Raw genomic sequence first — 11892 nt, 5'->3', positions numbered from 1 at the left:
TCACGGAAATTGTACGTTTTTCTTTAACTTTGATATCCATCTTCACCACGAAGACAAGTTCAGAGGTCAAATTTTTTTTTTTCAAATTAAAGTATATTATATTAAATTAAATTTAAGATATATATAAAAGTGTCAGTCTTTCACATTTTCAAAAGTTAAGTTGAAAAAGTTCTACTTTCTATACGCATTTTAAAAGGTTTGTATCCCCCCTGTATAAAGGGAAATGTCCGATTTTAAAAAAAAGTATGTCGAATGAAAGAGGTATATATAAAGTATTTATTATTAAAAAATAGAATTGATTCGTGCATTTTTTAAAAAGTTATAGCATCATAATGTTCAAAAATGTAAAATATAATATCAAGAATTTTTTCAAAAAAATAGCATATTTTTGCATACAGTAGTCATTTTTACCATGAAGACAAGTCCAGAGGTCAATTTTTTTTTTAAATTAAAGTGTATTACATTAACTTTAATTTAAGATATATATAAAAGTGTCACTCTTTCCGGAACATTTTCAAAAGTTAAGTTGAAAAAGTTAATTTTTTGTAAAAAAGTTACTATTTTGAAAGCCTTCCTTCCTGTGGACTGTTAAAGGGTCAAATGTTCACAAAAATATATGAAATGATAGGTAAACATTTAAAGTATCTATAAAAAAAAAATTATATTGATTCGGTCATTTTTAAAAAAGTTATGGCATTTTTAAGTAAAAAAAAAATGAAAAAATATCGTAAATTACCGATTTTTAAATTTGTAATTTTTTGGGGGATTTCCCCCGTTTACGGGGAACAACGGAATTTTATTCAATTTTTAGGGTAATGTCTTCGACTAGATACGATTTGTGATCTTTTGACATATTGTTCATCAAAATCGGTCCAGTGAGAGCTAAGATTGAGCGTTCACAGACAAAAAAAAAAAAACACATCATAGTAAAATTAATTCCTTCTCAGATTCCCATCAAAGCTAAAAAATATTACATGTTTTATAAAATAACACTTTGTAATAACGCAAGTGTGTTTTTTTTGTTGTCATTGTAAAATATTTTATTTTATAATAGTATAAATTGGAGTGAATCGATTTGATGAATTATTCCGATATCTCATACGCAAGTTATACCTAAAAAACATAATTTAAATAATAAATATTAAATACTTTAAAAATTTATTTATATTATTTTGAGGGAGTGATAGCAAAAGTGTTGTAAGTCTTTTTTAATAATTTTATTAGATAGTCATTTAAAATTTTTTTTCCCCATAAGAACCAATACAAATATAAATTTTTAAAATACAAAAATTTTGTTTCATTACATTATTTTATTGCTAATGTTTATACAAAAAAATGTGAAATTTGAATATATTTATATTCAGATCAAACTCATTTTACCCAAAAATTGACATGTACTATTTTCGCTCAAGTACACATAATTTGATTCATTTTTATAACTCCTTATATTGCTGATTTTACCAATTTGTAAAAGTTAATATTGTAAAAGTTGAACATCATAAATCACAAAATCTTAATTTGTTCATAAGTTTTCAAAAAAGTTCTTTACGATTACGTGTACATTAGATTAAACATGTATTTAGTTATGTATTCGGGAAATCATGTATTGTAAAAATGATGCATGTCAAGAGTTTACAAATGCATTCTATATACTTTAAATAGTACATTTACCTATTTTTAACTTTAATTATATAGATATATGTATTTTTTTTTCATTCTTTTGTATAAATATAAATTAAAATTATACCGTGTTGGTTTTTACTTTTATTTCGGGTAAGGGGCAATTTTGGGTCTACTATCGGTTCAAAAAAATCGATAGCCGCTCTTCCCATATGGTCAATAATATCGATCGATATTCAATATTAGTTTGTACCAATATTCTTCCTATGTTTTGGTTACTACTACTGTATTTAAAATTAATGATGGTAAAGCAGATAAATAACATTTATCTTGTGGCTTGTGCTTCATTTAGTAATTGTGCCTCATGTGGTCTTAAATTAATAATTAAAGACCGGATTCTCTTAAAATAACTGAACTATAATGCTAATTTTCTTTAAAAAATAAAAAGTATTCTCCAAATAATTTTTGACTTAATTTTTATAAAGCAAAAATATATATTATTTAAATAAAAATATGTAATTCATACATTTATAAAAATATGCAAAATTAATAAATTTATGCTTTAAGTTGTAATTTTTCAGTTGTATACATAGGCTCCAACTAAAATTACAGGCTCAACAAAAATCAATTGCAATTTTATGCAACCGTTTATATGAAATAAGAATAAAAAAAAAAAATGAGTTACTTTATCTTAAACCTGAAGGATCTTGATAATAAAAATAAAAGCACAATGTTTATAATTTGAATAGTTAGTTTTTATACAAACTAATCAGAAAAAATCTATTTTTAAATATTTTTTGTAGTTAAAAAATTTTACAACAAAAAAAATTAGTCAATTAAAAAAAGTGCTGACTCATCAAAATTTATGAAAAATATCCTCCCTAGAAAAATGTATAGGACCACTTATTGTTATATATATTTATAATTCTAAATTAGTCTGTAAAAATGATTGAAGATGATATTTTAAAAACTAAATTTATGAGTAAATTTTGTAATTGTAGACTGTAAGTACAGTGCGACCAGGCTACCATTTAGCAAGTGGTTGCTTCTAATACTAATGCTTTATTTTAATTTTTCTAAATGTTTTGTAAGAATTTTCGTGTATAGAAAAATACTTACTTTTTCTAAAATAACTGAAAGAATACTACAAAATATATTAACTTTTTTATGTATTGAATTAAAAAATATTTTATTGCACATTATTAAAATAACAAATAGAACTTTAAAGATCTAGAACGCAATTAAAAAATGATTATTACATAGACAGTTTCAGCATCTTCAATGCTTTCAATGCAAGACCAACTGTGCCGCTATTGATGTAGTATTCGGGAAAAGGCTATGTTTCGCCCTCTTGAGTTTAAAATAACTATTTTTACTTTTAAAGAAGTATTATTAGTAAATAATTGTTTATTTTTCGTTGGAAATTCATAATCAAAATCGTTGTTCTTTAAATTCTACAATGTTACTATTACATTTAATTAAATTTTCTACTTTGATACACTATAAAATTTTTCTTTTTGCTTAAATTAAATATCTCATATATTTAAGTTGTTCCTTGTAACATTTATTACAATGTTTGAAATGCAGAATTATTAGAAATATCAGTTATAAAACGAATTTTTTTTTAATATTAATAGTTGACAGAAATTCCTAATGTAAATAAAAATTCTTAAAACAATTGGTTATTATGGACACTAATCTAACTACTAGTATTTATAGAGATCACGAATGAATATCAATGGTATTACAGACTCTCGAGAAAAAATTGTCATGTATCATATTTTGAGTAGAAACTGAAGAAGAAAAATTAGATTAATATCTACCTAGTGTTGGAAAATGGAATACTATAAGCGATATTGAATTATTTTATAACTAAAAGGAATTTTTTCCATATCATAATTTCTGCAATGTTTCAAAAATACATAAAAAACAAGAGTAATGTTACTATAGTATACTATTCTAATCTTAAATCTNAACAAGAGTAATGTTACAATAGTATACTATTCTAATCCTAAATCCTGTTCTGGTTCTCTCATTATATTCAACTTACCTACATAATTACAAGAAATAATTATCAAGTTCACAAAAATCACTTTTTTATTTTTTTCGAGAAAATGTAGTTAAACCATTTCTTAAAAATCCGATGGAAAAATTTAATTAAATTTTACATAAAGTCCACATGGTTTAGACAATTGGGGTTTTCCTTTTCTTAGAAAATTTATGATAATACGGCTGTTTAAAAGCAACTCCCTTTGACTGGATTTTTCACGAATTATTTGATTGTAGACAAAAGAATTGTATTTAAATTATTTTATAAATCAATTTTTTACATAATCACAAAATATTAAATTGAAATTTTAATGAAATAATCTACTAATACATAGCACTTTATTATTCAATTAAAGCTGTTCCATACATGTTACTAAGAAAAATAAACAAGCAATTTTTGTACGTTTCCAAATATTTAAAAAAAAATATTTAATTAAGTTTTCTGTTAATAGTTTCTATGGATAAAATTTTTTATTTGTAAATTAGCAAACATTTTTACTCTCAGGTTAACTTTGAGAATTTTTTGACTTTAACATTATCATCAATTTTTTTAATTATTCTCAAAACTAACGTCGTTGACATTTTCAAGTTTTAATTATTGAAATTATTTGTAACGATGAAAACGAAGACGCAAAAATTGTTTACCCAACTCAAAAAATTGCGTGGAAAACCTACAATTCCGTTTAAGAAACAGGCTCCTGTCAATAAAAAAAAGTGCTTGAGTGACAATCCTAAAATTGAATTCAATATTAAAACTACAGCAAAAGACATGCCTAAGCGTTCGTACCGCAAATCTACTCGATCCATAGCAGTTCCAGTAGAAAACTATGAACCGTTCGCCAAAGAAATAATAGAAAAAATTGACCGATCACGTGCATCTTATTGGAAGGACCCTCACGAAATACTCGTAGAACTGTTTTCAACACAATTTGACGAATCATCTACGAAAACAAAAGTCGAACATGACGATGAGACTTATGTAGTTGAACGTCAAAAAAGTATGAAATAAAATTTTTTAATCATCGACTATATTTGTTATTTTTTACAATAATAGTCATGCTTAATTTGTTAATATTTATCAGGTTACGAAAATATGGATATACATCCTACTAATTCGGTTAAGTCGACTGAACTATGTAATAGTTCACAATCGTTGAAAAGGGCAAATACATTTGATGGATATGAGCCATCGAAGAGGTGTAAATACTCAAGCTGCGTAGAGTTTCACTCGAGTAAATACAAAGAAAATAGAGTAGTGTTGAAAATAAGGGCCACATCTTCATCATCTGATTCAGATGACGAATCGAAAAATAAAGACGATTCAGAAACTGACTATGATTGCGATGGTAAAAAATTGATTTATACACTTTAATGAAAACATTCATAATAATAATTTTTTAATTCGCATTTTATTTCTTAAAATTCAACAGGACTTTTCTCTAACACAACACGGTCTACAGACGCTCTCGACGCATGTAAATCATCGAATAGACTCAAATACTCGAGTAGCGTTGAGATTTACTTGGCCCAACCTGATGAATTGGAAGACAGAATAGTCTTAAAGATTTCAAAAATAAATTCTTCGGACGATTCTGATTCTGAATCTGATTCTTCTTCTTGTTCAAGTTCTGATTCTAGTAATGATTCTGATTCAAGTTCAAGTTCTGATTCTAGTAGTGATTCTTCTTCAAGTTCTGATTCTAGTAGTGATTCTGGTTCAAGTTCTGATTCTAGTAGTGATTCTTCTTCAAGTTCTGATTCTAGTAGTGATTCTGGTTCTAGTTCTGATTCTAGCTCCGATTCTAGCTCTGATTCTAGTTCTGATTCTGATTCTAAAGAACATTCAGAACACGACTAAAATTTTAATAGTTTAAAATTATTTTATAATCCATCAAACAGTGTCGAAGAACATTTTTAATTAAGTTACCTCCCCAAGTTATTTCATGTAATCAAATTTGTTAAATTTTTAAAACTTTATGTCCCTTTTATCATCCCTATTAAAATCATTAAATTATCTTTATTTTATATTTTGTTTTTATACAAAGAAAAAAATACGAACTGTACACATTTCGTTTCTTGCCTTTTACCTAATTTATTTTATTGTTATACATTTTTTTTTCTTACATTTGTTTTTATTTCTCTAAAAATTTTTTGTTACTATATTTGTTTTTAATAAATTTATATGTTTATGAGAAGTTTTTTTGTTTTAAAAACTGGTATGACTAGAAAAAAAAAGAAGTATTATTTTAGTCTATTGTTAAAATGCTAATTATCAAACCAATATATTGAATTAATTTTACAAAGTAGGTTAGTTTTAATAAAACCTACCTTAAAAGAGCATGTTTTGATATTGTACTCATAATGGGATGTGCGATCGAGAATTAATGCTCGTCTGTCGAAATGTTGGCTATTGGTCACGGTCTCTAAGGTAAAATACAGTTTGCATGGGCGGTCTCGAGCAGGCTACTAACATATGCCCCCTCTCCCCTCAAAAAAAACGTAATATGTTCTTTTAAATAGAATTAATGCAATTTTAAAACAACTCATTTTTATGTCTTGCATGATTATAAAAAATACAGAAATATTTTTTCATTATTAAATCAATTATTTTAGATCAAATTTTTTTTGTGACTTAATACACCTTCTTTATATTACTGTATCCATTGTTCTCTTATAATAATTTGAGATCTTAGAAAATACACACTTTTTAACTAAAAAGTCAAAACTATCATAGTTATGAAACGTAAGTGACCAAATTATTGTCTAAATCTTTTAATAGTATCACTAGAACTTTAAATTAAATTGTGTATCATTAAATTTTTATAAAGACTAATTTTTTGTTTTTATGTTACATAACATACTAGTTATCAATGATTGTTTATTAGATATGCCTATAAAAATGCAGAATACTTTTTGAATAGACCTCAAATTTCGATATTTAGGTTTGTATGCACAAACATATAATGTCTTCTATAGAATATGGCGTTAACACGAACAAGACAATTCCATTAAACGCCTGGTTGTGTATGAAACTTGGCGCACTTCTACAAGTTGTAATAGAGGTTTTTAATTACACGTGTGCTTCCAGATGGCGTCCTTTTCAACTATACGTCAAAAGAACAGAAATCATATCTGGTTGAAGTCATTGCCCTTAAAAATTACCTTATTTCCTGTAAATGAGGAAAATTCCACAAAAAATTTGATTTTTAATATAAGTAAATTTTGACATTTTTAGCTTCGATGCGAAGCTGAGAAGGTATTGGTTTTACTATGATGTGTTTTTTATTTTTTGTGTCTGTTACCACTTTTTTTCAGCTCTCACCGAACGGATTTCTTTCAACGATACGTCAAAAGATCACAAATCGTATATAGTCGAAGACATTACCCTTAAAAATTTTAAAAAATTCCCTCGCTCCCCGTAAATGGGGGAAACCTTCAAAAAAATTACAAATTTAAAAATCGCTGATTTTCGAAATTTTTTCAATTTTTTTACTAAAATATGCCGTAACTTTTTCAAAACTGAACATATCAATATAATTATATAANGTTGAAATACATATATATTGTATATCATATATAGTAATTAGTATAATATAATATTCTTAAATCTATAATACGGACATGTTTTTGGTTATTTTGTTTAATCCGGACTTTCATTAAATCAGACAACCTAGAGCCCTTATTAGTCCGGATTAATGAGGTTCTTCTGTACTCATAAAAATACTTTACAATATGACTTCTTCAAATATTTACTGAAAACCAAAAATTTAGACTTATGGACTTTTACGATTTTTACATCTTTTACAACAAAAAAAGTGAATGTAATACTGCCATATTTTGAAATGTGACTATATTGAGTACAAAAATTGATTTTAAAATAGACATACACTTAAATACGGCAGTATTGAATTTAAACTATGTATGTGCCATAAGTCGAATTATGACAGTGTTACATTTTAAATTAATAAGTCTGCCCGCAATAAATTGAAATAAGGCAGGCATTAAATGGATAAATATAAAAATGTATACTATCATAAAGTAAAAAATGTTTATGTATTACTTTGCTTTGAAAATTATCTATAAATTATTAATTATTATATAATTAATAGAATATTTCAATACTATCATAACTTAAAATTGACAAATTTCCAGTTGTTGTAGAATTGTTCTAGATGTGCGATTTTTCATTTTATGACCGTTTAGTTTGGGTCAATTCGGATGATTAGAATCCATAAACGTAAATACATATGTTAAGTACATATACTGCGAAAAACGATTCTAAATTTCCACTTACGGCACTACTTTAAAAAAAATCAAATCGTAAAGGAGCCATTTTCAAAAAGAAATTAAAAATGTATGTACGTTACTAAAGGTCCTTTTTTTTAATATTAAATATTTTACATATTAGATTAAATATTTTATATAAATATAAAATTTAAAAAAAAAACCTAAGGCTGAAAATCACTTAAAATTTAAAAGTTGAAGTTTTATAACTTGAGAAGAAAAAAACAATTTGTTTACATATTCAAGTTACTGTTTTTACGTTGTATGTACTGATTATGATTAAATTACTATTATAAAACCAAGTATTCGTATATGAATCATTTTTATCAAAAACAGACATTTTTTTCAAAGTAACAATATAAATTATATTTAACGTCAATAAATACAATATTTTATTTAATCACAATAAAAACATAGTGCGAACAAATATGTATTATCTATAATAAAAACATGTAAGTTCTATTATGAATTTGAACAATAGAATCATTTTATTTGTAGATAAAAATAAAATATATTTGAAAAACTAAAAATAAAACGTAATGGAAACAAACAATAGAATTATATCAAATTTTACATAAAATAAAAACAGCTTGAAGTTAATTTTTTTTAATTGTTCAGAAAAACTAATATATATTCTAAACGCTATTAAAATGTAGTCAGAATGAATTAAAAAAATAAATATTCTAGTATTATTTTGAATGCGGATAAATGATAAAATATATTTATATTGTTTTATTGTCATTTATTTTTATATTCAACTAATTAGTATTAGTAAAATAGTCCATTAATAAAACATCTCACAATAGGTAATGTTCATATAAAAGTTAAACATGGTATTTAAATGAATTTCATATTTTTGATACAAATTGAAAAAAATTATTTTCCTTTCATTTATTTCTATATTAAGTTATCGTTTATAGTTTTCCCTATAGTTCTCCTTTTAATTTCCAAATTCAAATCCAAATTCGTTGGCCAACCAATAGTTTACCCGACGGTTGTCTTAGAGATATAAGCTACTTTAAATATAATTGTACGTACGTACGAGACAGTTTTAATAACAAACCATGTCCTTATTTTTATAATAGTTCCAATTAAACACCAATACTTATCAATAAAAAAATATAAATACTCATTAATAGATAAGATACAAGTGTAGTAATACACAAAAATAAAGTCGTAAAAAATTATATTGCCTTTTCTCCATTACTTATTCACAATTCACACTATACAATAGTTTACAATATTTCTTCTTTTAAATTTACTCTCAACAACCTTTGCATTGTTTTAATGTTTATAAAATCTTATCAAAATTTTGAAAAATTAATTATTTTATTTTTAATGAATTCTATGGAAAATGTATATTTTGAAAGAAGAAAACTCAAAGTACAAATAATTGTTTTCACCTAAATAAATTTAACATAATTGAATTCATTATAATTGAAATAAATTGATTAAGTTGATACATTAGCGAGTTCGTATCATAAATATTGGCAGTTAAATGCTTTCATATGTTTATTATTATAATATTAAGGTTTTAGTTGAAAATGCTGTAAAATTTTGCTGTGTAGAAAATGTACGTCAGGTAAGTTTAAAAACATATGGGCGATAGTAAATCATTAAGATAATTTTAAATACAACAAATAAATAAAATAATATCTAGGAAATTATTAACTAAAATAAATACATTAAATACTTTGCATGTACAAACTTAACGTGATGTAATTCATCTCTACAGGCAGTATGGGAACTTTTGATTTATAAAATAAAGATAAAATGAACACAACATTACATTACGAAATGTTCAATTATAATATTTTAAATAAATATTTATTACAAATCAAATAATCTACACAATATAAATAGTTTTAAACGGACGCTTCATCAATGACAGTTATCAGCCTATTGTTAGGACCAGCCACTAACCGCCATTTACCACCCTTCGGAGTCTCTTCTTCGGCTTGTTTGGCAAGTGACCATCGTCGTCCTTTCCGGTCCATTATAACTGGCATTTCGGCAATCAAATTATTTTCGAACTCGCTTAGCATTAAGTAGTTCTCCACCTTATTGCAGGACGTTATACAATCTCCAATGTAGTCGAGATCATCGAGTAGATTGTCTGGTAAATCCATATCTGCGATGCCCTCTTCAGATATGCAAGTGAGTTCTGGTTTGTCGGTAGGACCAATGACGCCTGGTGTAAGTAGTCCCATACCTACGATGTTGCCTTGTATATTTAGCGGAGGTTCAACAACAACTACTTCTTCCGGTTCAACAGTAAACGATAATTTACGTCGTTGAGGACATGAAGTGGACACACATAACTGTTTTGTTCCAGATTCATTATGTTTGTGACGAGCAACGTTTCTCCTATGCAAATCGATGAAAAACATAGTCAAGCTTCCGAGTAGTACGCAAGCTGAACTAAAATAGTAGCCGGTCTTACCGCCAAAACCAATGTTAATGTAACCTGTAAGAAATATTGAAAAATCATTAATATAATTTCATCAAGACATAAATCATAATGTTCATTTTAATAAGGTTGTAAATTAAAACGATATTTACATGATTATTAAGTCTTTATATTTTAATATTGGTTATATATATATAATTATATTATTTTATAATCATTTTCAGTGTTACCAATTGTGAAAAATTAAAAATTATAAAGAAGAATTAATGCAATATTTACCCGATATGGGCACACCCAACGCAATTGGTATAGCTTGCGAGCACTGAACAAATCCCCAAGTCCTTGCAAAATTTCTGGCTCTGACTCGTTCATATGTGTACATCTTCAGTGAATAATGATAACCACCACAGAACATACCGTATACCCACGCGAACATAATATACCCTTGTCGATCCCCGTTAACTGTTGTTAACGCGAGTATGGAGATCCCACACATGAATACAGACGCTTGACATAGGTATTGTCTGGCAATGCGACACTCCACTGAATTCCTCACTACAATAAGACCGAAAGCAATGCATCCAATGGTCCATGCCAGTCCCATGTGCACTTGCAACATCAGTGCTGAGTCGGGAAACCCGTCTTCTTCAGCTTGATGAGCCTAAAATCATTGTTTGAGATGTTTTTAAATATGTCTATTTTTGGAAATTTAGTGTAATATATCGTTCTGCTAACAAGAAAAAAAATCAATTCAATTTACTCTGTAATAGGTTTTATTTTATTAGGCGTTGAAAACACGCATTTTAGTCCAACCGCGCATTTAAGTATTTCAAACGTCATAAAATGTGTAAAAAGTTTATAGACATAAATTCAATAAAAAAAAAACAACAATTTAATGTCTTCAACTATAAAAGAAACGAATTTATCCATCAAACGTTTGTTATTTTTCAAAAATGTTTTAAATAAAAAATTATTCTAGTTTTTCATACATCAATTAATATATAGAATGATATTATTTTAAAGAGTTTAATGTCTGAAATTAGATAATAATATAAAAGAAATAGTTTTTTTAATTTTGTCACGCTATAGTTGCGATAGTTTGAAGTTCTTAAAACAAAATTCGTTTTAAAAATGTAAAAAAAAATATAAGTTATTAATGAGGAAGCGTGGAATTATTATCAAACTGTATAAAACAGAAAAAATAAAAGCTTACTAAATAAAATATCGGCGTATTGATTCCAAAGGCACTGATGCCCGTAGACACTAGTAAAATTTGCACTGTTTTGCTCCGGAGCGTAGAGAAGTCTAAAAATGGCGGTCGATCGTCGTGTCTGTTTTTGTCTTTGATTTTACGTTTTTGATTTTTTAAATGAAGTATGGCTCGTCTTTGAGGATGATACAATGAAGCAGACCTGTAGCAGGTTCCTAATAAAAATGTGGTGAATACAGTAGCAGTAATCAGTTGTAATCCTAATCTCCACCCGATAGAGCTAAAAATTAAATATATTAAAGATAAGAATGGGTACTTC

General features: G+C 26.4%; 2 protein-coding genes across 9 annotated transcripts in view; one reads left to right on the top strand and one right to left on the bottom strand.

Moving 5' to 3' along the window:
- The window catches only part of LOC126902010 (uncharacterized), a 7049-nt gene extending 4377 nt beyond the window's left edge, over nt 1-2672 (top strand). The window contains exon 3 of the mRNA XM_050679032.1: nt 2622-2672. Coding sequence (XP_050534989.1) covers nt 2622-2672 — 51 coding nt within the window. The remainder of the gene's footprint in view (nt 1-2621) is intronic.
- Nucleotides 2673-9122: 6450 nt separating this feature from the next.
- LOC126903050 (monocarboxylate transporter 10-like) overlaps nt 9123-11892 on the bottom strand; it is a 174636-nt gene continuing 171866 nt past the window's right edge. For all 8 annotated transcript variants that reach the window (XM_050680979.1, XM_050680975.1, XM_050680978.1 and 5 more), the window contains 3 exons: nt 11577-11853; nt 10643-11024; nt 9123-10420 (listed from right to left, as the gene is read on the bottom strand). In XM_050680979.1, the coding sequence (XP_050536936.1) occupies nt 9819-10420; nt 10643-11024; nt 11577-11853 (1261 nt within the window). In that variant the 3' untranslated portion in view covers nt 9123-9818. The remainder of the gene's footprint in view (nt 10421-10642; nt 11025-11576; nt 11854-11892) is intronic.

This window comes from Daktulosphaira vitifoliae, unplaced genomic scaffold (assembly GCF_025091365.1).
Source record: "Daktulosphaira vitifoliae isolate Bord-2020 unplaced genomic scaffold, ASM2509136v1 Scaffold_3, whole genome shotgun sequence".
Lineage (NCBI taxonomy): Eukaryota > Metazoa > Arthropoda > Insecta > Hemiptera > Phylloxeridae > Daktulosphaira > Daktulosphaira vitifoliae.
Note: the sequence above shows the minus strand (reverse complement) of the source record. Positions and strands in the feature narration are given on the sequence as shown.